Below are 23,627 nucleotides of genomic sequence, written 5' to 3' on the forward strand. Positions count from 1 at the left end.
ATCTGTCGTCGCTAACTTGCTCTCTCCTTTCTCTATCCACACACTGCCGACAAACCTGACGGTGACAACCATGTGCATTTTTATGTGTGTGCAATAGATCTGGGTGAGCAGTCCTCACAATGCGACAGGCTACTACACAGTCTACGGCGAAGAAGCGCTGCACGCAGACCACTTTAACACCAAGCTGAGCTTCGGGGACACGCAAACAGTGTGGGCGAGGACGGGCTACTTGGGCTTCCTGCGACGCACCGAGCTGACCGACGCTCGGGGAGGTGAGCGTCGGTCAGACTGACCCCCCTCCCTTTCCCTACTGTGTTCTCTCAGCCACTTCGTATGGGGAATTATCCAATTTCATTTACTGTAATTGGCCCCAAAAATTATTTTACATCTCTGTGTGTGTCTGTCTTCAATTCAGTTTTGTGTTCAACGAAACAGACCTAGATTTTAGCATGTAGTGAAAGATCATCAGATATGCTGCTGGGAATTATTACATTTCACTTAATTGGTCTAAAGACAAATGTATGTGCTATGAATAATGTATGTGCATGTATGTATAATTTAGGGTTTTTTTTTTGTTTGTTTTTTTAAATCTATGCCAGCAATGTATGTATCCAGCTCTTGTCATTCATACAACAGAAGAATAGCTTTGTGTTTAACCGCTCAAAATTAAGAGGCTATCGTCGAGTATAAACATTATGTCAGGGAAACTGGGCTCTTAGACCACTAGAAAAAGAAACTTTAAAGCCCTACATTTTTTGAGGTCCTTCCTAGAAAAAACCCCCAAAAAGTGGATTGTGTGTTGACTTAGTTGTTGGTAATAAATTCTAATTAATTCCGTAATGATTAAATACAGTAATTAGTACTTGTTGTCTTAGAGCGCCATGACGCCCTGTACGTGGTGGGCTCTGTCGATGAGACCCTCGAGCTGAGGGGAATGCGCTACCACCCAATCGACATCGAGACGTCCGTCATCCGCTCCCATAAGAGCATCGCTGAATGGTAAGGCTAAAATAATCGTTTGTGCTTGTGTGTGTCTATTATAAAGAGTATATATGTACCGAAATCCTTTGTTTATCCATGGAGGTTAGGTTGTGGACTACCCCCGCAATAGGTGAAATCAGTGAAGTATAGCGGCCACATATATTTTGATTATGTAAACCTACATACATATATATTTTAGGAACCTCCCCAGACTCGTATTCACCTCTGCCACACTCTGTTATAAACAATTTCTATCCTTTTAAACTCTTAAACATACACTAGTACTGACCACTATGTACATTGTATTCCTTGTGTTGTAATGAAATTTTCTTTTTCTTTTTTTTTTTTTTAATTTGAGGCTAGGAAGTGTTTATTGGAAAAATAAATTACAACACACTCAAAACCTCGCAATATAGTGAATTATGCACGATATAAATATGGAGAAAAATCTGCAATTCACTAAAGCGAGAGAACACTATTTATTGAATTGAATGAGAATGTGTGATAGCATTTTCTTATTAATTCTATGAAATTGTCAAATGTTTTTTCAAAAAGTTTTTTTTTTTTTTCCAAAAAGTAAAATGTTATACCAGTTATATAAACAATACAGACAGCTTGTCTCAAAAGATTATTGTGCTGTTTAGTTTCCTCATGAAATACAATCCAAAAGGCCAATATTGCAAATTTTTTGAGAGCAGTGTACAATGATAACATACTTAATTCCTTACTCTTTTCTCCGAAGCGCCGTGTTCACTTGGACCAACCTACTTGTGGTGGTGGTGGAGCTGGAGGGCTCCGAGCAAGAGGCCCTGGACCTGGTGGCCCTGGTCACCAACGTGGTGTTGGAGGAGCACTACCTCATCGTGGGCGTGGTGGTGGTGGTCGACCCCGGCGTCATTCCCATCAACTCCCGAGGGGAGAAGCAACGCATGCACCTGCGAGACGGATTCCTGGCCGACCAACTCGACCCCATATACGTGGCGTACAACATGTGAGGTCTCGACCGCAGGACGTGCCGGGGATTCCTCGCCTTTCAAATGCCAAATGTGTTTTGTCTGCTGTGGACCAGGAGTGACACCAGTAGCTCTGCCGTGACTCGTCTGTGATTATGTCCCCAACCATCACCGTTACACGTGTTGCATTAATTAACAGAGAACTGGGGAGCGGGGGGAGAGGGGGGCTATCCACCAGGTACAGTGGATATAAAAAGTCTCCGCACCCATGTTCAAATGCCAGGTTTTGGTGAGAGGAAATTGGCCTGTAACCTGTGCAACTCAAGGGAAAGTAAAAATATCTCCCCAAAAAACACGATGCTGTTTTGAACTGCATAGGGAACATAATTCCCTCCATAATGTCTAAGACCGCAGTTCCATTTTTCGATAGTTGTAAAAAAAAGTTAAGAAAAAGTTCATCTTGGTCTATTTTTTTTGTATCACAAAAATCTGGCATTATGAACGGGAGTTTTATATCTACTGAGGTTCTACAGTGCTCAGAAAGAAGAGCTCTGCATTTCCTTGATTGTTTTTTTGTAACCTGTATGTTTTTTTTTTTTGGGGGGAGGGGGGGGCGCGGGGGCGGTATATGTCTGGGAATGTCTAGCTCGTGTTTCCACTGCAGTTTTCAGCAGAATAATGCTAAGCAGAGGGGTTGTGCCACAGCGGAGGTCTGTTTCAGAGCAGCTCAACTTCCCTTTTGTTCTTCTTCAGGAGACAAACTCGTTGAGACTTTCTCGACAGCGCCTCTGTAGGTTGCAGCCAAGCTGTGCGCTTCCTTTTTGCCTGGCTCGCTTCAAGGCACACAATTGCACACAGAATTCTTCGGAATATTATTCCCATCTCTATGACAGACGTTCTGGTGCCGCTCAAATCTTGTGATATAGTTTTGTGTGTTCCCTTTTGTATGTAAACTCAATGCAATAGGACTGATGTAAAGTATGTGGCTTTGGGATGACGTGGTGTCCCAGACGGCAATGGTGACGGCAAGGACCATGCCTTGTGTTTTTTTTGTTTTTTGTTAATTTTTTTTTTTTCAATCCCAGCTCTGCTTGAATTTCATTCAGTCCAGTTCGGCAGCTGTCACATTCGGAGGACGTATGCAGAAAGGAAGTACAAGGTGGTCCTTGGTTGTACGATGGATTTGTGTTCCTATGGCGACGTAACCCAAATCTGTACGTTATTTGGAATGCGCCATAGAAAAATCAATATCCTAAACTACTGCATTCGTAAAGTCATAATTACAGTAAATAAGTATACTCCAGACCTGTGAGAGGCAGCATGGCGCCACAGGGCACCCAGACTGGGCGGGAATCCAAAGAAAAAGAAAACAGCGGAAGCTGAGAATCCAACCCCGAACTTCAGAGCTGTGAGGCATATAAAACAAATGAAAAACGGTAAATACGCCGCGAACTGAGCAGGCCTCCATTTGCCTCGTAACCATCTTGTAATCATAGTTTGAAATTTAATAACTTTAAAAATGTTCATAACTTGAAATTTCCTGTCGCCAGCCGAGGACCCCCTGTATTATATAGCTCTTGCTCCTATTGCACCCACAGTGCGGCAAATGTGAACATACTTGATCCTCAGCCATTACAAACGAAACACTCCTTATATACACCATTCGCAAAAAGTTTGGGATATTGAGCTTTAGGGTGAAATTTCAGGATGAACCTAAAATGCACTCAGGTGAACTTGAGTTGACCTTTTGAAGGCAAGTGTCCAACTGTTCCATGTTTCAGTATTGTTTTTACACAACTTGTTCTCTATCAAGGAGCTGAAGATTTCACAGGGTCCACGTAGTTGAAAATGTATTGGTCTTATTCATGATGGTGAATTTTCTCATTACCCTTGGTAAAGTTGTCCAAAACGTACTAAACAATGAACAGGTAGATGTGCATTCAAAAGTTCAGAAACGATAAAATTAAATTTGTGTAAAGGATATAGTGCATGTTAGGTTCGTCCCGCACTGTTTGCGAGCAGCGTACTTTGTTTGTCCGTATTGCCAGCTGTGATAAATGCGTATTTTAGAATGAAAAGCAGTTTAATGCACACACAATGTTCACAACCTTTGTTTCCAGTGCCATAACGTCGAGTGATTCACGATGCATGTGCCTCCCCATAAAGGATTCCCATGAGTTTGTTGCTTCTTTGCCTCAGAAACAGGCCTTGAGCATGCTGCAAGGATGTACAGGTTTGATGTAAACGACTAATCGACGCAGGGAGATGTAACAGACTGAAGGAATCTTCTAAATATGTGAAAAGTGTCCCTCGCAAACAATCTGAGACGGACTCAAGATTGCGAGGAAAGGATACAAAGTGTTACTTTTTATAGGACGAATGAACAGGAAGAAAAGTAGCAGAGGACCGTTCTGCTCAAGTGACTGCAAAGATGTCGCGACGTGTTGTATAACGTGGAAATACATTTTGTCTGATTTACGGTAAGGTGTCATTATTTTCATAACACAATTTCTTAATGAATAAAAACAATTTTAACTTAACATGCTTGTGGTCAAACAATCTGTTCAGGGAAGCTGGTCCACGAAAAAAAAAAAAAAAATAAAAAATGCTCACTCATGGATGCAGTATTGGATACACAACAGGGCATGTTTAATCGCATTGTACCATTTTCCCACAGGAAGTGTGAACACTTTACCATACAAAAATGTTTAAACCAATCACCATTTTGGCCATAATTCCTAAAGGCGTGTTTGGTGAAAACAGACTGCTCATCACGAAAATAACACCATCCGACAGTTGGAAGCATTGTGGTGGCAACACCATTCTTTTTGTGTTTCTTCAGCTGGAACTCGGGCCTTCGTGGGCGGAATTGGGAACAGTTCCAAATAGCAATCAGTGTTGGCACAAAATCTTCAGGCTTCTGCTCGAAAGGAAAATGTCAGGAAAAGCCTACAAGAACAGCTTAATTTTATTTGGGGTTTATCAGAGGCACTTTAAATGGTGGCAGGTATATGATTTGTACCGTTTAACATTAGTTGTAATATGTTTGCTTAGGTTTGAATACAGACTGCAACAACATTACCTCAGTTGGTTATTTTCACTTCCCCGCTCCCAAAACATATATTTTTTTCCCCCTTTGAGGGTTACAGCTTATATGCAACATGAATAGTGGACAAGGTTTTAAAATGAGTATTAGTCAGATTTTCTTGTCACAAAAACGGGGGTGTGTAGACTTGAATATCCACTGTGAATTTTAGCCAATCAAATGAAGCAATTTTGATAGGGTCTTAATAAATTGTGGATTTGGGTTTAGCAAACAAACACCAGAACACATTTGTCCATACATTGTAGGAGGAAATAATTACAGGAACTCCATCCAGGCTCTCAATTCAATTCACATATCTATCTACTCTATATTTAATCTAGATCAAAATGCATACAACTCTAGAACATCAAAGTGATGTTTGAAAAGAGTCATTAAAGATGGCAACATGACATAGCATTACTGTCGTCATACAAACATAGCTGTGTCTGATTCCGGTCCCAGGCTTAAAGAATTGCAATCAAACTCACAGGTTAACAGTAATAGGATTGGTTCACTGAATTCAAAAGCGTAAACAGGTCTTAAAGATGTACAGTATATGGTTATGTTAATTGCAGAGCGTTATTTCACATATGTCTCTGCTGCAGTAAGAAGCTTAGTTGCTGTGTCCAATGCTGCACCCAAATTGGCCGAATGGAACCTTTCATTTGGGATGCGGGGGAAAGGATGGTGGTTGGGATATTGGGTCTTTTTAGCATGCACACCCAAGTCCTGCAGCTGGGCCACGCTCAGAGGCAGGTCTCCCAGCAGGGGGCTATAGCGTGAGACTTTGTCAGCCATGTCTGAAATTGTGCCGCCGAAACATTGGCCATTTGTTTTGTACTCAACAGCTATGAGGGACTTTTCCACTGCCTGGTGGAGTTTGAACAGACACCACTCTGCGCTCCCCCCACCACGTTCGTGGTGCGCCGCATTGAGATCACAGCGGGCCTGCCGACACCAGCGCTGGGCCTCCCCCTTGTTTGGCCTTGCCACATCTTCATGATGGCCCCAAAAGTTGTAGAAATGGTATCGATGGACAAATCGTTCTCTGCCATTTCTGTGGTGCAAAGCCTCCTCATCCCATTGCTGGTAAAAGTGTCCAAATGAATCCAAAGTTCTGCTTTTCATGTATTTGACTGCCTTTATAACATAGTGGCACTGAGGGTTTTTGTCATGGTGCCATTTGAGGTACAGTCGCTTGCTGGGTTTCATCCTCTCCTCCTGTGGAAGAGTCCAGATCGCTGCCAAGCTTTGGTCAATTTCCTCCACCGCGTCTTCATAAGTTGCCGGTAAAGTTCTTACCGATGGGGAAGATGAAGAGTGTTGGAATGTCACTTCTTGTAAAGCCATGCCAGTGGCTTGCAGTGCGTCAGACTCGCATTGTTGATTGTTTTCACATTTAAACTGATACAGGTCTACAATACTGACTACAATGGGCTCATCGTCACCAATTCTTATTTTGTATCTCTGGGAGTAAGGTCCCGGTTGTCCAGGTAGTTCCTCCACAATGACTGCATAAATGTACTTGTCGTTAGTGTAGTACCCTACATATTCTCCCTCTTCAAAATTGTTGAGGACATTCATATCTAAGGAATCGTGCCACTCCTCCGGAATCTCTCCTTTCAAGGCCTGTGTGCTGGCGAGAAAACTTTGTACATCAACACTGTCGTGGATCCCATTCTTGGCCAGAGTCTTACGAACGTCTTGCAGGTTGTCACACATGAGGAGCTGTCCGAGGACAAGGAGGTGCTCTGACAAAATTCTACCACCTAAAAGAGAGCTGATCACCCTTGTCAAAGTCATGTTTACGTCATTTATGACCTTGGGGAGCATGTCGTCATTGTGTCTCAGGTAAAAAATGCTACCGCTTTGATCTTGTTGGACAAAAAGGTCGGTCTCGCAGGCTGTGTTCTTCAGCACTCGGTCTTCTAGCCACAGCTCCGTCATCAGGCTTGTACAACACACAATCTCTATGCTGCCAAATATTTTCTTACACATGTCCGCAGCCTCCTCTTGAGTTATTTTACCTTCTGACTGCTCTTTTATAAGACATATCATTCCATGTGTGAAGGCGCCTGAGGACAGATGTTTGTAAAACCAGCCACGAAACTCACAGGTCAGTCTAATCTCACAAAGTTGCATTTGCGACTCTATGACTTTCTCTTTGGTGACCTGCGATAGCATTTTAGGTCGAAGTTTCTGGGGTAGCATTTGCAGCAGTCGACAATGCTCATAGATGTCGGTGCCCAGATAACATGTACTGAGTTTCTCAAGCAGGAGGAACTCTTCCTCCAGTGATTTTTCCAACCGTTGGGGCTCAAACGCTGTGTTGTTGAAGTACAGTGTACATGATGGGTGGAGTTTTCCATCTACAGCAGGCAGGTACAGAGTCTTTACACTGTCCAAAAGAGACTGGTTCGACTTATTTTTTAATAACAGTAACAACTGCTGCACAGCGCGTTCAACTGATTTTTTTTGATTTTGGTTTAGTCTGGTTTTAGCACTGGATTCAGCGTTGACTTTTCCCAGAACATAACAGTACTGCAGTGCAGATGGTTCCTCCTTCACACCAACCTTCCTGAAGAATGGCCAATACACAGTATCGTGTGTTGGAATTCTGTACAAATATGGCCTAAAGTCAGAGCCGTGGGGGAGTGAATGAGCAACAATGCCGGTTCTCACTACTTTTTTGTCACTTTCAACCAGCACGAGTGGGAGACCATTCAGTGATCGGCTGTCAAAATCGTTTGCTTGCAAGTAGGCATAAGAACTTCGAAAGACTGCGGCGCGGGTTTCAATCTGAACGACCGTTTCACAAGGTGACTGGCAAACATTAAACATGTTTCTGACTACGCACCCCGCAGGCGGTCGTTCATGAGCTCCCACTTGTGTAATCCTTTTCAGAACCACCTCTGTCTTTACTGGCAGATCTATGATCGGCATTGAAGACCAAATCAATTCTTGATTGTGAGTGTAATGGCTGTCAATTAAAGAGCCGCTGATTTGGACAGAAGTGGTCTCTGGCGCAAATGGTAAATGATAATCGCACAGTTTCTTTTGTACTTTAACAGGAAAAATGAACTTGATGTTGGCGATGCTCTCCAGCAGTGTTTCCTCATCTCTTGCAACACTCAAGGCTTCTTGGAAAACTAAGGTGGATTTCTGTTTCAGCTCCTGAGAGTGACCCTTTGCTCCAGCTTCAGACTCTAACTGTTCTGCAAAGCATATGATATCGCCTTTGGACACAACATGCTTCATTCCAAGTTCCTGGAGTAACTCCCGTGCCGGTTGTTCTTTGTATTGATTTCCTTCACACAGCTCAGTCCAAACACTCTCAGGCACAAATCTTTCTCGGGGCAACATTGCCTGATACAAGGCAACTCTGTCATCACAGTAGTACGGGATTGGCATCACTTGGCCCTCAGCATTGCCGATCATTGGCACAGTCTTCAGTTTGGAGATTATGCTGGATTTATGCTTAAAATAACTGTCGGAATTTTGCAGTGATAGTAACAGTTTGAGGCACTGAATCTTCTGACGCTTTCTGAGTTTATGGACGACAGGCAGTATTATCTTCATGAAATATTGCAGATCATTCAAGGTCTGGATGTTCAAAGTTTGAGACACGCTGATGTTCTCAGGATTGTTTTTGAGAAAAATGTTGTTGCTCTCGGGAGGCTTCAACAAGTCTGAGAATTGATTTAATGACTGTGTGCACATGTCAAGGATGTAAACCAATTCATGGCCATCAATCCTCACTCTTTTGCAGTGTATTGTTTCAAATAGAGGCAGCGACCGGAGCTTCCTCTGATATTCCGGACAGTTTTTGGACTCTCCAGATTGCAGGAAGTTTTGAAGTTCTGTCATGTCATCAGAAGAAAGCTGGGAAAATTCTGAGTGGTTTATGACGACGACTTGGTCCAGCACAGAACTTTTGTCATTCAGATTCATACATTCGGGTTCTAGAAGTGAAAATATGTGATCGTCAAGCGCTATGAAAAAAGCAAAGTCAAGACTCATGAAACCGAGTTTGAACAAAATTCCTGATATATCTTTGTCTAATTTGTAACGAATCACGCTGGGCATGCCTTCCATTTTTTGAAGGAGGTGCTTGTTTGACCTTGGGGACACGACAGGTAAAATGCAGAAATCACTGAATAGGTCTTTCACATCAGTTAATGTGTAATGTTTATCACCACTAGGCTTTTTGGTTTTTATATTGCTTAATAGAAACCTCCATAGCAATGTCAGCCAGGCTAGCATTTCCTTATTTGGAACAGTAAGACCATGCTGCGGCTCAAGTTCACATTTGTCCACATTCTGCTGGATCAAGCGCTTCAACCAGTCGTAAGCGCCAGGAATTGTCAAGTTGCTGACGAGGCTCAGGGCTTTTAGCACCTTCAGCTGCCTATGGTTTGTCTGATAATGTACAAAATTGTGCTCATAGCCAGAGAACAGATTGCTGTACTTGCATATCAGCTTAGGGGATTTGTTGTCAAACACCCTCAAAACCTCATCTGCTGTGAGAAGAAGAGGAAGCCCGTTGAGTAGAGCAGAATCATCACCTGTGATCTCTTTGTGGCAGATATCACTTAGGCAGAAATTAAGAAGGTTTGAGCATCTAACTGGGTTTTCGATTAGTGTGTCAGATACAGGTAGTGGTAACGCATTGGTTGTTCGCTTTGGATTATGGACAGCCTTCGCGCTCAAGAATTCTCGCACACTTGAAGGATTTACATCTTTTACAGCAATGCCAGCAGTTCTGAAACCATCCCATATCCTCTTCATTTCACTGGTGAAGGGAACCAGATCCATGCCAAGGTCCCTCAAAATGTGATTTAAATGTGACTGTCCGAATGATTCCATGTAAGGTGCGGTCGTTGGTGTGGTTTCTCTTGCATCCCGCCAGTCAATAAAGTACTCAGTGGTAGTAGTTAATGGCTGTTTAGTAGTTACACGTGTCGTGCGCCTCAGCACTGGAATAACGTCAAGGCCTCTTTTGCTAATGGATCTGTACACCTCATGTACCATTTCATGCCATTCCTGACCAACATCTTCAGACACTGTTGGCCAGAAACACAAGTATGATTCAGTAAAACATGACTCCATTTTTGCAGGACTGACTGTCTTCACTGAAGTGGTTTGGCTGATGTAATGAAGAAGATCTCCATACAGTGGCGCAATGACGTTGTTTTTCAAAAATTCATTCCAGTTTGCTTTCAGACTCTGACCATCTTCTTTCCAAAGGCCTCTCCTGGCAGAGTCAACCTCAAAGTTTCCATTGATATGCACAGGTAGACCAGTTGTGCCCGGTAAAGGAAGCAAACAAAAGACTCCTCCTTTGAAAACACTGCAGCCGGGTGGTCTTTTTGAGCTCACGTATGCTGCTACAGTTGCTTGTGGATGTTTTCCTTCTCCATCATTGGACTGGAATGTGGAAAACTGCTCTGCAATGATCCATTTACTTTGCCTCTTTTCTGAGGTTGAAATCATTGTTCCATAAATTGCCTTACGTGGGACTGAGTCTTCAGCTGGAACATCATTTTGAAGATACCGCACACAAGCCTCTTTTTCTTCTTTTGTTTGTGATGTTTTCTTTTCAACTGCTAAGATTGTTGTGATTTCATCTGACTGATTATTGATTTCATGGACCTCAATTTTGCAGATATTCTTCAGAAACAGAATGAGCCCTTCGGGGTCCTCGGATAGGGCAGCAAACAGGTCTTTCAAGTCATGCTCAGAGACTTTCCACTGTGATATTTTTGAAGTCTCTGCCATGGTAAGAGTTCTTAAAGGCAATCTAATCATAGTTCCGTCTTTCAGGGGGAATTTGTCTGGAAGATAGGATTTGTAAACATCTTCAAACATCTCCTTTAAAATCTCATTTAGCTTATAGCCAATGCCCGCACCTTCATGCTCAGTTTCAATGTAATTTTGATTGGGATCTGAAATGCATAGTAAGTAATCTCCAGTGAGGATTGAGGGGCAGTCAGTCAAATGGAAAACCGAAGTGAATCCAAGTCCATATTTTCCGATCTTGTCTGGACTATGGCGCTTTCCCCCAGTTCCCAGCTGCTGAATGCCAGCCAGGTCTGCATCTGAAAACACACTGTTGTTGAAGACACAGAGTGCTGGGCCCTGTAGCCTGTTCCAGTTCTCTCCAAAGGTTTTTTCTGTGCCATGCTGTCGTCTATCCCAAACAAAGTGAATTTCTGTTGCCTCTGCATCATCAGCATTTTGGATGAGCTCTTTGAGGATATCCTTCTTTGACGGATAGGCATAAATTATGTTTTTAATCCTAACAGTTAGGTCCTCCTTCTGTTCAAACTTGAAAGAATTTGGTAAGAGGTTCTCAACTGCATGGTTTAGAGTATGATGTCTGGTCGTTTTGATTCCAAAATGAAGTGCCATAGAACGTGGGATATCCTTGTGGCAGAGCATAACATCCGCAGTAACTGGCATCCATGGGCTGTCATCAAAAAATACCTGGGAGGCAGGTACCAAAACCCCTTGTTTATTGGGTATGAGACAGACGCTTGTGGTCTTCTCATTGGCACAGTATATGCCTCTGTTTAAAATTGAGAGACAAATTTCGAGATCGTCCTTTGGCAAGGGTTTGTTTCCATGTTTCAAGTGGACTTCCTGAAGCACAGTAACAAACTGGTCCAAAGTGAATGAGTCTTCAACACCGACACTCTTCCAGAGTTTCTGGAAACTAGCAAAGCCAGGTGGAAGTACATGGAGGTAGGGCTTTGCTTCATATTGCCCTTCAACAGCGACACGGCTCACGTTGACAAATTTATTGCCGTCAAAAATGAATGGGAATGAATTAGCCCTCTGAGAAATGAATTCAGACATCTTTGAGTCACAGATGCAGCTATCCAGAAATCTGTAGCATTCATAAGCCATCCTGAGAAGCTTAGATTTGTCTGTGGATTGCGATTCCTCCTCTGCTTTTTGCAGCTGCTGGAGTACGATGTCTGGTACTGGCCTGTCACAAATCCCTAGTATTTTTAGGATAGGATCACTAGCGTGTATGTTCAGGCCAGAATGATCCAGGACACTTTGTGTCTTGTCAACAAGCAGAGAATAGTCCTCACTGAAAATGTCAGCTGGCCTGCTCAGGACTAATTTTTTACCACAGAAGCGAAATGCTGGGAGAAATGGGATCATTCTTAATGTTTCCCAGTGGGAGGAGTCTTTGTCATACATGTGATCTTTCATGAGTTCAAGAAGGCACTTCAAATACACATATGCTTTATTTTTGTCAGTCTTCCAAAAAGTTTTGATTGTTTCTGCTTTCTCAACGATAGCCTCCAGTGCAAGATGGTCATCTGCCATTCCAAGCTCCAGCAGACGTTGAATCCTCTTCGAGGAGCAAAAGTCATTCTCGGTACCTCCAAGCAATCTCCCATTCTCGTCTTCAAATAGACAGGCCAGTTTGCCTGATGGATTCACAAGTTTCTTGATATACTGGAGGTGTCCATCCATCGTGGGGATGCACGGATACCTGACCAATAGATGGTCAATTTCCTTGGAATTAAGGTCAATGGCATGTAACAAAAGAGTGTCTCTACTCTTCGTGTCCAAGGTGGCAAGGTTCTCAAACACCAAATATTGATAAAACCTCTCCCAATTCCATGTTTTCTCCTGTAAAACCTTTTCAAAGCCACCCTGTGTGAAGTTACTTCTCAACCAGCGTGGAAGAGGAACAACATGGTTTGGTTCTTTGACATGTTTCTGACAGACCTGCATTACAAGTGTATGGATCTTTTCATCTTCTTCCATGCTCTCGTGTAAAAATATGGCACTGTTCAATGAACACCACTTTTTGCCATCACAGAAGACATCTGGGGCAACGCGGTGCTGGGTGATGATGGCGTAAAACTGATCAACCAATGGTTTGAACGTGTCACTAACATTTTCCCTGTCAGGCCAAAAGGTGTGATAAGAATAACTTTTCAGTTGGCCGTTTTCCGACATGTCCTTTAATACCAAAAGTGTTGTAACATATGCTGTCACTATGGGATCCTGAAGAAGAGCATTGTTCCAGTCATGTTTCACACCACTCTCCCACAGACCTTTACGATTGCTTGTTACAGCAAATGTTCCATTGACATTGACTGGGAGACCAGTGTGAATGGCAAGTGGGAGGAAGCAAAACGCCTGGCCAGTTAGCTTGGTTTCTGGTGTGGTAAAGTTTCCACTTTCTGGATCTTCTCGCAAAGGCACAGCTATTCCCCCAATCGGTAAGAAGAACTTGGCTTGCTTGTTGTCTTGCAGGGCCATTTCTAAAGACCGATTTGTCCCGAAGCAGTTGTGCACAAGCCAAGACTGACTTTGTCTTCTACCAGATTGTTCACTGCTTATTTGGACAATGTTGGCGGTACAGCAGCCAATAACTTCTTTGCAATTCTCACCATGTTTAAGCAATAACTTTTCAGCTTGAATCTGCTTTGACTGATAAATGTCTGCAATTCTGATTGTACTCAAGGTAGTTTTGGTGACAGTGAGGACTGTTTGTATTTCTTCATCTCTTGGAGGAGTTGCTGCATCGTTTGAGATATTTTGCAAAGACAATGTTTTAATGTTCTTCAGGAATAGGATATGCGTTTGAGAATCATTTGTAAACTCTTGCTGAAAAGAGACAATATTGTGTTTGTCATATACTTTGGTGCTTATCCCTGACTCGAGAGCCTCTTCCTCGGTTCGGAAAGGAAGTTTGATCAGTGTACCCTGGTAAGGGTCTGGAGGACTTTGTGTGGTGAAACTGCAATTAAAAATGTTTTCATATGGTCCAAATTGACCAGGGAAACAATGAAATAGTTGCTTTTGTGAGAGGTCCAACTTGATTCCAGGATTTGACTTGTTTCTGATGATCTTTTTAAGGTGAGTCACATTTGGATCAAGTATGAGGAGTCTGTTTCCACTTAGGACTGAAGGAACGTCTGTGATATGATACACAGTGTTGAATCCAAGTCCAAACTTGCCAATTGTTCCCACCTTGTGTTCTTTTGAGGCAGATCCCACTCTCAGAATATTATCCCAATCATCAGATGTGAACTTTTCATTATTGAATGCCCAAAGGCAAGGTCCCTGACAAAGGGCCATGCCAGGATCTATGAGATTTTCAGGGGTATTCCTGTGTACTCTGAAATCCACCAAGAATTTACAAGCGTCTGCTCCAGCATCTTCTGCATTTTGAATGAGCTCTTTGAAGACATCCCTTTCTTCATCATACTCTTTAAGAATGTTTTTAATCCTCATTGTTATGGGCTCAGATTGTCCACATTGCTCAATCCCCACAAGCTCAGGATGGAGGATGTGCATGCTCAGGAACTGGACATTTAACCATTCAGCAGCGGCTTTTGGAATCTCCTCATGTAGGATATGCAATTGCTCCTTGCTGTATTGAAGCCCCTCCAAACTCTTTTTGCTCAAATCACAGAAAACCGCTGTGGACAGTGATTTAAGGGTATATTGACCCCCATGTGTGATGACTGGCACTGGTATGTCCTCCTGAACCGTCTTCTTCTTCTTCCATATCCATTTGACAATTTCTACTGAGACTTTTATCTCAGAGAGGCTTGCAGTTGGCGGTTGTCTTTCTTCAATGGTTTTCATGATTGAGTGGAGAATGTCAACAATATCATGCTCTGAAAGCAACAATCTCAAACCAAACTCTTTCAGGAGCTTCTTGTATGGTAAGAATTCCTTTGGTAATTTCCTCACCCACAAGCTCAGATCTATATTTTGTGGGTAGTCTTGAACCAAATCCCGAGGCGGAAAAAACTGGTCACCGCACCACAGCCAACATACGTTACTATCCATTAACGTTGCAAAGTCAGAAATTTGATCTTGCATGTATTTGTAAATACTATGCAACCTCCTTTTGAAATCTCCGTTTGTGTCAGGATCATCCATTTTGTCTGTGTTAGCGATCAAGACAAACAAATTGTCTCTCACTTTCTCTGGTGGGGGCAGACATTTGAGACCAAGTTTGTTGCTAACTCTGTCACTCAGGCTTCCCATTAGAGGCATTACATGCCCAACAATGTCCTCATACTGAGAGTGTCTTATCTCATGAGGGCAGAAGAGGGAAATCTGGTCTGTATTATTGCCGGGGTTAGCACACGGAACCCATTTCAGCATTTTGAGGCTGTGAAGCTGTGCATCAGAAAACTTAGGCAGGAGACTGTGACCATCGAGCATGTTTAAGAGCGCCTGAGCTCTTGTGAAAGTCTGTGAGTTCATATTCAGCCCATCGATCACTGCGGCAGCGTGCAGCAATTGCTCAGGAAACACATCCGCTTCGCTGTTTAGCATACCAAGATCTGTTAGGGTTTCAATCATCTGCACTGTTTGCAAATATGGAGAAGGGGGGGGGAAGAAACTAGTGTCGAAAATGACTTTGAAAATTTTAACTCTTGGATCGAGGAAGTGTGAGGTCTTTTTCAGCACTCCATTTGCTTCCATGAAGCTTAATTCTTGACAGCGGTGTTTTAAATTCTTATTTTGGGAGAAAAGGATACTGCCATTCTGTAAAATCCAAGTCATGATCTTTTCAATGTCCTCTTTGTTGTAGGTTTTGCCTTCAATGTTATCAATCAGAAGATGAGCTGCTTGAGCTGTGTCCAAAAGATTAATGTTGAGCAATTGCAATAGTCTGCGATCAGCCTCTGTAATACATTGCACTATTGAGTCGGGCATTGGAAGGTCCATTGGTACTTTTGGACCGCAACCTATAAGCAAAGCCTTTTTCGAATGTGCAGGGAGAGGCACACCTTGTGTATTTTGAAACAGGGGCATCTTTGAGAGGAGATCCCTCTCGCTGTTTGAGAGAGAATCCAGGCAAGAGAGATACTCCTTCAGTTCTTCTCGAGTGCTGGGACACGTAGTCTCGAGTTCTTTGACGAGATGCTGATACTCGATGTTCATCAAGATAGTCACAATACTTCTTGGAGATGGACACAGCACATAAGAATCAAGGTCGTCATGCTTAAGCCATTCATTTCCCCTCACCACTGTACCACCGACTTTTGTCACCAACTTAGCTATTTGATCTGGCAAACTAATCTGCCTCCTTTGGTGGAAAACAAGAGTTGTGTTTGGATTCATTTTAGCAAGTAATACAGAGTGATTGGAAGCGAGGGGACCCACTGGTATCAATGGAATGTCAATGAAACGGTTTAACATTGTAAAGTGAGTGTTGAGGAACTTCCAAAATTCTTGGAGCCAGTCTATTGGTGGATGCAAACTTTTGTTGATGAACCAGCTAACGAGCTCTGTGTTCAACAGCTTCCAGTCCTCAGGCAAATACCTCCTGATATACTGTGCCACCTGATCTGCATCAATAACGATTATCTTGAATAATCCTGTGGAAAGACATCAAAATCATACGTCTATTGTATGCATTGTGAAGATGGGGACAAAAAAAAAAAAAAAAAAAAAAAAGAATATTTCAAAAAATATAATATAAAATTGTATTACTTTGAAGAGCCAGTTGTTTCAAATGGGCAGTGCAGTCTGGGCTTAAGTCATCCGGGATGAAGAGGTGTTTGCAAAATGGTAGCAAGACTCTGCAGAGAATATGGAACTTTTGTTCATTATTCATGAAGAATAAATGGACTCATCATCATGATAGCTAATATTACGGAAAACTACATTTTAGAACCACTTGATGTGAAGCAGTTTATTTCTACACCACAGCAAACTACAACCACCGTAATAAACATATTGTTAAATGAATACATCTCTGGTAGTGTGAAGCAAAACTGAGAATTGTTATCGTTATAAAATCAGAATTTATAATTTTCCTTACTGATATGATGCAGGTATTTTATTAAATGTCCTTCATCAACAATGGAAAATTACCAATTTTTTTAAAGGAATGGGAGAATCTCTGAGTGTCACGTCAGCATTTAATGTGGCTTATAGGAGTTCTCCTTGGCCACAAACGAGTTGAGACCAAATCAACAGTGCCTCTGCTGGTGACAGCCACATAGTACACTCCGTTTTGACTCAATTAACAATTGATTCAAGACACAATTAATCCAGTTCCAAACAATTGACATTCTTAACAGTCCTACATTACCTTGGAAATTCCTTGCTGTCAATCAAGGCAGTGTCCTCCTCTTTGTCTGTGAAAGCTCTAAAAGAGCCATCGTTGAGTGGGAGAAGCTCAAGACCCCGGAGATCCTGGTATTTTCCATCACTCAGAATAAACTCCAAAAGACAGAGTTTGTCATCTCTGGACATGTAACGCATGTCAACACTATGCAGGACATCCCTGAGGAACGCTGGAGTCGCATATTTTAGGCCGCTGGCCTGCGGGTGAACCGTTTCTATGGCTCTTGCAACATTGCTCGGACAAGTTACAAGATTCTCCCCACAGCAAAGCAAAGTTCTTCGAATGGCAGCCAGTATGTCAGGCCTAACTGGGCCAGTGCAAGGGAGCACAGCTTCCAACGGACTGATGAATCTTCTTTCATCTCTGGCGTGGGAGAGCACAGCCACATTTTCTTGGAACAACTGATGAAGGACATCTACGGCGATGGCGTACCATTTGTCCTTGTGTTGAATCTTGGCGAGATCCGGCAACAGATCATAAACTGAGGAGACGGGGAGAAAAGCCTCTTGAGCGTGTCTGACGGCGTCTCGAATGATCAGTCGGTACGCTTGTGGCAGCACTGCCTTCATCAGCAATTCGTTCCACACGGCTTGTTCGTCATGTATCTGATCTTCCTCTTGCCACTTGATGTGTCGCCTGTTATCTGTGAGGCCAAAGCAGGCATTGACATGGACTGGCAGTCCTGTCTTGTTGCTTTCGTTGTTCGGCAGCGGGAGAAAGCAGCTCAGTCGGCCCCCGCTGACGGCCCCCGTCTCTCCGCAAGGGAATGCCAAGTCAACTCGTGGAACAAAGCTCAACTTTTGTGTGAGGATATCCAGTTCCTCTATATTTCCTTCCTTCATGGTACACGTTGTCACGAGCCACTTGGTTTCTTTGGAATTCATGGTTATCACTTTGAGTCTGGTCGAACCTTCGATTACGGTTTCGTCTTGGGGTTCCAAAACGACATCTGTGGAGGCCGAGGACTTGACTTCAAGTCTTGTGCTCACAGAGCCATGGACATCAATGTGCATCAAGGTCACAGTGGTCACGTTTTTCAAAAACAGCAGACTCAAATCTGCATCTGCAATGAAGCTATCAAAAAGCTTCACAACCTTTTCTTCATTGTACAAATTATCAGAAATTTCAGACGCCTCGGCACGCAAAGGGAATCTGAAAATTGTCCCATCAAAGTGCTGATCTTCAGTAATGATTTTGGACCACTCTTTTCTGCTTAAGAGCATAACAATGTCCCGAAAGGGTTGGAACTGATCGACCATAGTCATCAGAGCTTCTTGGTGCTCAGTGTCATCCACCGACCAACGGAAACCGCCTTGTGTTTCCCCAAATATTTTTTCTTGGGGATCCAAGAAGCCAAGGTAGCCAGAGCTGAATATACTTGGAACATCTGTTTATGTATTGGAAAAACACATAGTCCCGTCAACAAACGTGCCACCAAAATCTCCACCAAGGTATATTTAGGACATCCGGGAAGAGGTTTACCTGTTATGTGGTAAACAGAGTTGAAGCCAATCCCAAACCTCCCGACTGTGGTGGGATCATTGCGCTTGATGCTCCTCCCGACAGCCTGAATTCCTTGCCAGTCCTCCTCAGTAAATGGTGCATTGTTGTAGCTGTACAGAGCAGGTCCTATGCAAAAATAACAAGGCCACTTGTTACGCAACACAGGTCATATGATTTGGAATTTGACCAACATTTTCAGGAAAGACACACAATAATGTCACAAAAAAAAAAAAAGAATCGCAGTGAATCATGAGTATCTTCATCATGGTTACCTTGGAAACTTCCCAAGCCATCAGTCCAAAGACTTTTAGTCCCGTAGCTTCTCTCATCATGGATAAAAGTCACATTGGTGGCTTGAGCATCATCTGCATTTTGAATCAGCTCCTGATTTAAAAAAAAAAAAAAAAAAAAAAAAAAGCCAGGCACATAACCCATCAACCATGTCTACTCCTAATGTACAAATCTAAAATATTGCAAGAAAAGACAAGTCATTGAGTCGTGGTTTCTAATCGTATGATAAGATAAATACAACACCCACCTTCAAAATTTGTCCACCGTCTGGGTACCGACGCAGGATGTCTTTCAAGTAGTCAATGAATGGTGGTGCTGTGGCCCCGAAGGAAGTCCTTGACCAAACAGAGTAAGATTCAAACGAGACATCTCGGCATTTTGTTCCACCACTTAAAACATTTGATGTGGTCAAAATAACCCAAGGATCAAGAATTAAAAAACCTTAACCCTTTCGAAACAGCTCTTTTCACAGCAGTCAAGTTTGAAGACTTGTCCTGTCTCATCCAAAATAAGCCAACTGCTCACACTACACTACTGCGGTGTGTGCCGATGCCGCTACCATGACAACCAGGGTCAGCACAAATCGGTTGGCTACTGAATTTTACTTCAGACAAAAAGTGAGTGTGAAGCGCACTCAAACCCTCATAATGACAATAAAAGTACCAATTGTATTTTCGATTCTTCACTGAGCTGCCAGATGAAAAAAGCCAGTGACTTTTACCATGTATTCCCCCGCAAAATCTTTTTTTTTGGTGTTTTTAACAATATAGTTACTTTTTCCTGTGGGAAGGAGAACCACAGTCGTTGATGTACTTTTTACCTGTAAATTGAACGCCAGGAACAGTAACGCACGTACAGAATGACACAGCATTATTTAAATTAGCCTTCATTTTCAATGTGCATTATCACAGTAGGAGTAACATCTGAAACATTTTATGACATCTGTCTTTGATTAAATAGGTAGAAAAATTTTTCATCATTATTTATTTATTTATTTTCCCTCCCGAGGCGTAATATTAGGGATGAGACCATTATGTTATTCTCTCTGGTGGTACAATATCAACACAACTTCAGACCGCCTGACTGGCGCTGTCCAATTGCGCACGTAATGACAAGTTTTACCATTATCCTCCGTTTTGTCAACAATGCATATCTTATGCGGAGTACACACATACCGATGATTAAAATCTTAACCGTTTTTGAAAACATGACACCCCACATACAATGAGACAACTTGTACATACATTTTGAATAGTTGGCATTTCCATTCATTATCTGTAATGTAATTGTGACGTGTGGAAACGATGGCTAGTGCATAGGGCGGCACAGGAAAGGCATCAGAGAAAACGTGATTGGACACATCATACACATGTGTAGTGTTTAAAATGCTTTATAACAATGTTATGACATTCATTAGCGTCACTCAGAAGGTTCAAACAAAGACCATTGTGCCACTTACCGTGTTTTTTTCTTGGTGCTCATGCTCATCTTTCATTGGCTGGCTTCTGTAAAACAGTCAGAGTATGGTTTTGGAGCGTTTGCAACTTTAAACAGGAAACTTAAACCGAATGATAACACCCATGGAACCGGAAATGGTAATGGGAAGTAATCTACGCATCTGTCCTCAGTGCAATATAAGAATGCAAGGACCAACACCCACGGTCCTCAACCTCAAGATACGTGTGAGTACACCTATTATTGTGCCCACGTCCTATTATATATTACACTAATTCACTTTTTAAACTTGTGTGACATTTAAGAATGCTAAAATGTTGCAGTGTGGATGGCCGCAGTTTGACCCTGGAACAAGATGATTTCAAATAGAACTGATGCCCTGCGACTGGCTGCCCATCAGTCCAAGGTGTACCCGGCCTATTGCTCAAAGTCAGCTGGGATAGGCTCGAGCTCACCCCTGACCCTAGAGACAAATGCTATATAGTGGGAAATGGTTGAATTGATCGATTGTAGACTCACCCAAGAATCAAGCAGGTCTTTCCAATGTCATCGAGCAAAAGCTTTGCATGATATCACGGAGGTGAATGAGAAGATTTCTGAAAGAGAAAAGGAAATAGGATGAGCAAATGATACTGAGGCTTTGGAGCTTGCGTCACTCTTCCTGGAGCGAAGTGATTCGAAACGCTGCGTCGGAGCTTTTATCAAAGCACAACCAGTGCCACGTGACCGAACATCATCGCTGTTTCGCGTCGCGCTTCATTCCTTCAAAAAAAAAAAAAAATAATTTTTCATTGGCTCATGGTGTTTCAACGCATTCTGAGCCAATGACAGCTTGACAGGTTTGACGGATTTGAGTGGTTTGGCACCATACTAGGTGTATAAAATGCATCATTGAGGAGATAGCGATTTGGAGAGTCAGAGTATTTTGGCAAGCCAACCATACAAGTCTCCAAATGGCAAACCATTACCTTTCGAGGATTTCCTTTAAAACAACACACACACAAACTGTGAAACAAAATATTTCTGAATTCACACAGCGTGATCATTTCCGAAGTAGAGAGGATCTCTAATAATGTTAGGGACTTTTAGTGCAGTTTTTAAATAAAGCTCAAAGCTTTAAATAAACCATTAACCACATTTAAGATTTAATATAATTTGCATTTATTCTTTGGGTTAATGTGGAATGTGTTTTAGCGTATCGGGGAGAGCATCTCCATATTTTATTGTCATGTCGATTTAATCATTATTTGGTATGAATGAACAAAACACTTGAATGATCATACAGACTTTTCTGAACTTTTATTGCTGTCATGGGAAACGGTGCCAGTGCTTCAGTCGTGTTCTCGAGAGGTTGCTATGGCTTCAGTTGTCCACCAGATGTCACTATAACTGAAGCCTTGGAGCTTTGAATCTTTTTCGACACAATTGTTCGGAAAGCCTCAGTGCTTCATGAAGCTTCACTTGCCCACCACTAGGGTGGGCCAAAAGTAGCAACATCTGTTTTCTATGAGCTAAGGCTATGGCGTGACTAAATGAAGTTCCTCCCCTCAGTTCAACATAGTTACTTGGCGCTAATATGCCACCAAATCAGTGTTTTATATTAGCGCTGGCTTTGCCTTGAGCACAAAAACAGCAAGTAAGTGGGTTATATTTAGCAAATAACAAAGAAATGGACAAGACCACGAGACACAACTGGAGTTGATACGAGTGGCTGGAGGGAGCTGATTGGTCGACACAAGGAACAGGGCTGACAGGAAAAGATGGCGACGATAACCTAGCGATAAACATCTTAAAAAAAAAAAAAAAAAGACAAACTAAATATAGAGTAAGCCAAAAGTCACATCCAGAGGCTCACAGGCCATGTTCCTGACATCACCCACTAGGCCACGCCCACTTTAAAGGCCACAGATCAGGCGCACAGTTGCTGCTTGCTGCTTATACCATCCATCCATGCATTTTCTGTATCGCTTTTCCTCACTAGTGTCGCGGGCTGCTGGAGCCTATACCATTGTATCCTAATTACACCTGTTTTTAAACCAGTTAATTTCTTGATGTTCTTTTATCGTGCTTTATTATTATGTTTTTGTATGAATTGTTTATTTATTTTTCTTTTTTTTAGTACACAACTAACTGTCAAATAAAATGGTACGTTTTGAAATTGAGTACATTGCAGTGTTGACTTTTTTTTTTTGTCACATATTGGTTTCTAAATGGCTCGAGTTAGAATAAAATGTGACTAGAACATTGCATTATATTTTCTTTTACTGTTGACTGTGTACTATATTTGCTAAATCGTACCAACGAATCTGTATTTTAGCTAATTAATAATGAATATAAATAATTTACACTGTACACACTTTTTGAACCTCGTGTAGTACTCAGAGCATCCACGGGTGGCGCTGTTGCGCCGGAATGAAGGTTTCCATTTTTCCGGTTTCCAGGTTTCCAAGAAACGAAACGGAACTCTTGCAACCCTATCGCACAATTTGAAAGACAAATAAAAGCCCCGATTAGTTGTTAATAAAACATATAACCCACAAATATACGCAAAATGTAATAATATATTTGTTCGGTCGTTGAGTCACACAGTATCTTCATTCATTAATTTAGTAACCCTCGTAGGACTTCCTCTGACAGGGAAAACTGTCCAGATTAAGGTTGAACTAGTATACGAATCATAATAGACAATCAGGGCAAGATTGGGACCAAAAAAAAAAAAAAAAAAAAACTATAAACAAGCAAAAAAAACTCGACCCTGGCATGTTTGGCTTCCATCAGCAACTCAAGAGTACACATTTAAATTTGTGCGTAAATTTATAAAGTTCGGAGATCATGATCAATTAATAGTAAAATGAAATGAAATGCGATCTCCTAGTGTCATCAATTTGAACTTGAGTACATTTTCATGTTGTTTGTTTAAATGGCAGTTGCAACTAGAACATCACATTACATTTGGTTTTACTTGTATGCATTCATTCCCTAAATATCACCAATGCACAATAAGAATAATAAAAATAAGAATCATAACAATGTATACAGTCCATTACCTGGGTCGTGCTCCTTTTTCCTCCAATGATGCGTTTGCTTGTCCCGGCCGTCTTATTTAAAGGCCCCGTTTGGGGTGACGTCACGCTGATTTGTTTTGTTTTTTTGGTCCCACCCTCCTTCCACGCTTTCGTTTTATGCAAAATCGAAACCCCTCACAGCTGGTGTGAGGACCAGATTTAAG

The 23,627-nt window shown here is 42.1% G+C and overlaps 2 protein-coding genes across 4 annotated transcripts in view; one reads left to right on the plus strand and one right to left on the minus strand.

Annotated features, from left to right (window-relative positions):
* dip2a (disco-interacting protein 2 homolog A) overlaps positions 1–4,474 on the plus strand; it is an 82,561-nt gene extending 78,087 nt beyond the window's left edge. For all 3 annotated transcript variants that reach the window (XM_061691363.1, XM_061691364.1, XM_061691365.1), the window contains 3 exons: positions 98–272; positions 876–999; positions 1,724–4,474. In XM_061691363.1, the coding sequence (XP_061547347.1) occupies positions 98–272; positions 876–999; positions 1,724–1,976 (552 nt within the window). In that variant the 3' untranslated portion in view covers positions 1,977–4,474. The remainder of the gene's footprint in view (positions 1–97; positions 273–875; positions 1,000–1,723) is intronic.
* An 87-nt stretch (positions 4,475–4,561) lies between these two features.
* Positions 4,562–23,570, minus strand: si:dkeyp-118h9.7 (sacsin). Its single transcript, XM_061691391.1, has 10 exons — positions 23,446–23,570; positions 22,756–22,872; positions 20,918–20,994; positions 20,403–20,448; positions 19,191–19,278; positions 18,925–19,036; positions 18,632–18,778; positions 17,114–18,536; positions 16,510–16,598; positions 4,562–16,394 (listed from the first exon to the last, which is right to left on the minus strand). Exons 4-10 carry the CDS (start codon positions 20,429–20,431, stop codon positions 5,599–5,601), a joined length of 12,684 nt encoding a protein of 4,227 aa, XP_061547375.1. The 5' UTR covers positions 20,432–20,448; positions 20,918–20,994; positions 22,756–22,872; positions 23,446–23,570; the 3' UTR covers positions 4,562–5,598.
* Between the last annotated feature and the right edge of the window lie 57 nt (positions 23,571–23,627).

Source organism: Phycodurus eques, chromosome 12 (assembly GCF_024500275.1).
Source record: "Phycodurus eques isolate BA_2022a chromosome 12, UOR_Pequ_1.1, whole genome shotgun sequence".
NCBI classification, from domain to species: Eukaryota; Metazoa; Chordata; class Actinopteri; order Syngnathiformes; family Syngnathidae; genus Phycodurus; species Phycodurus eques.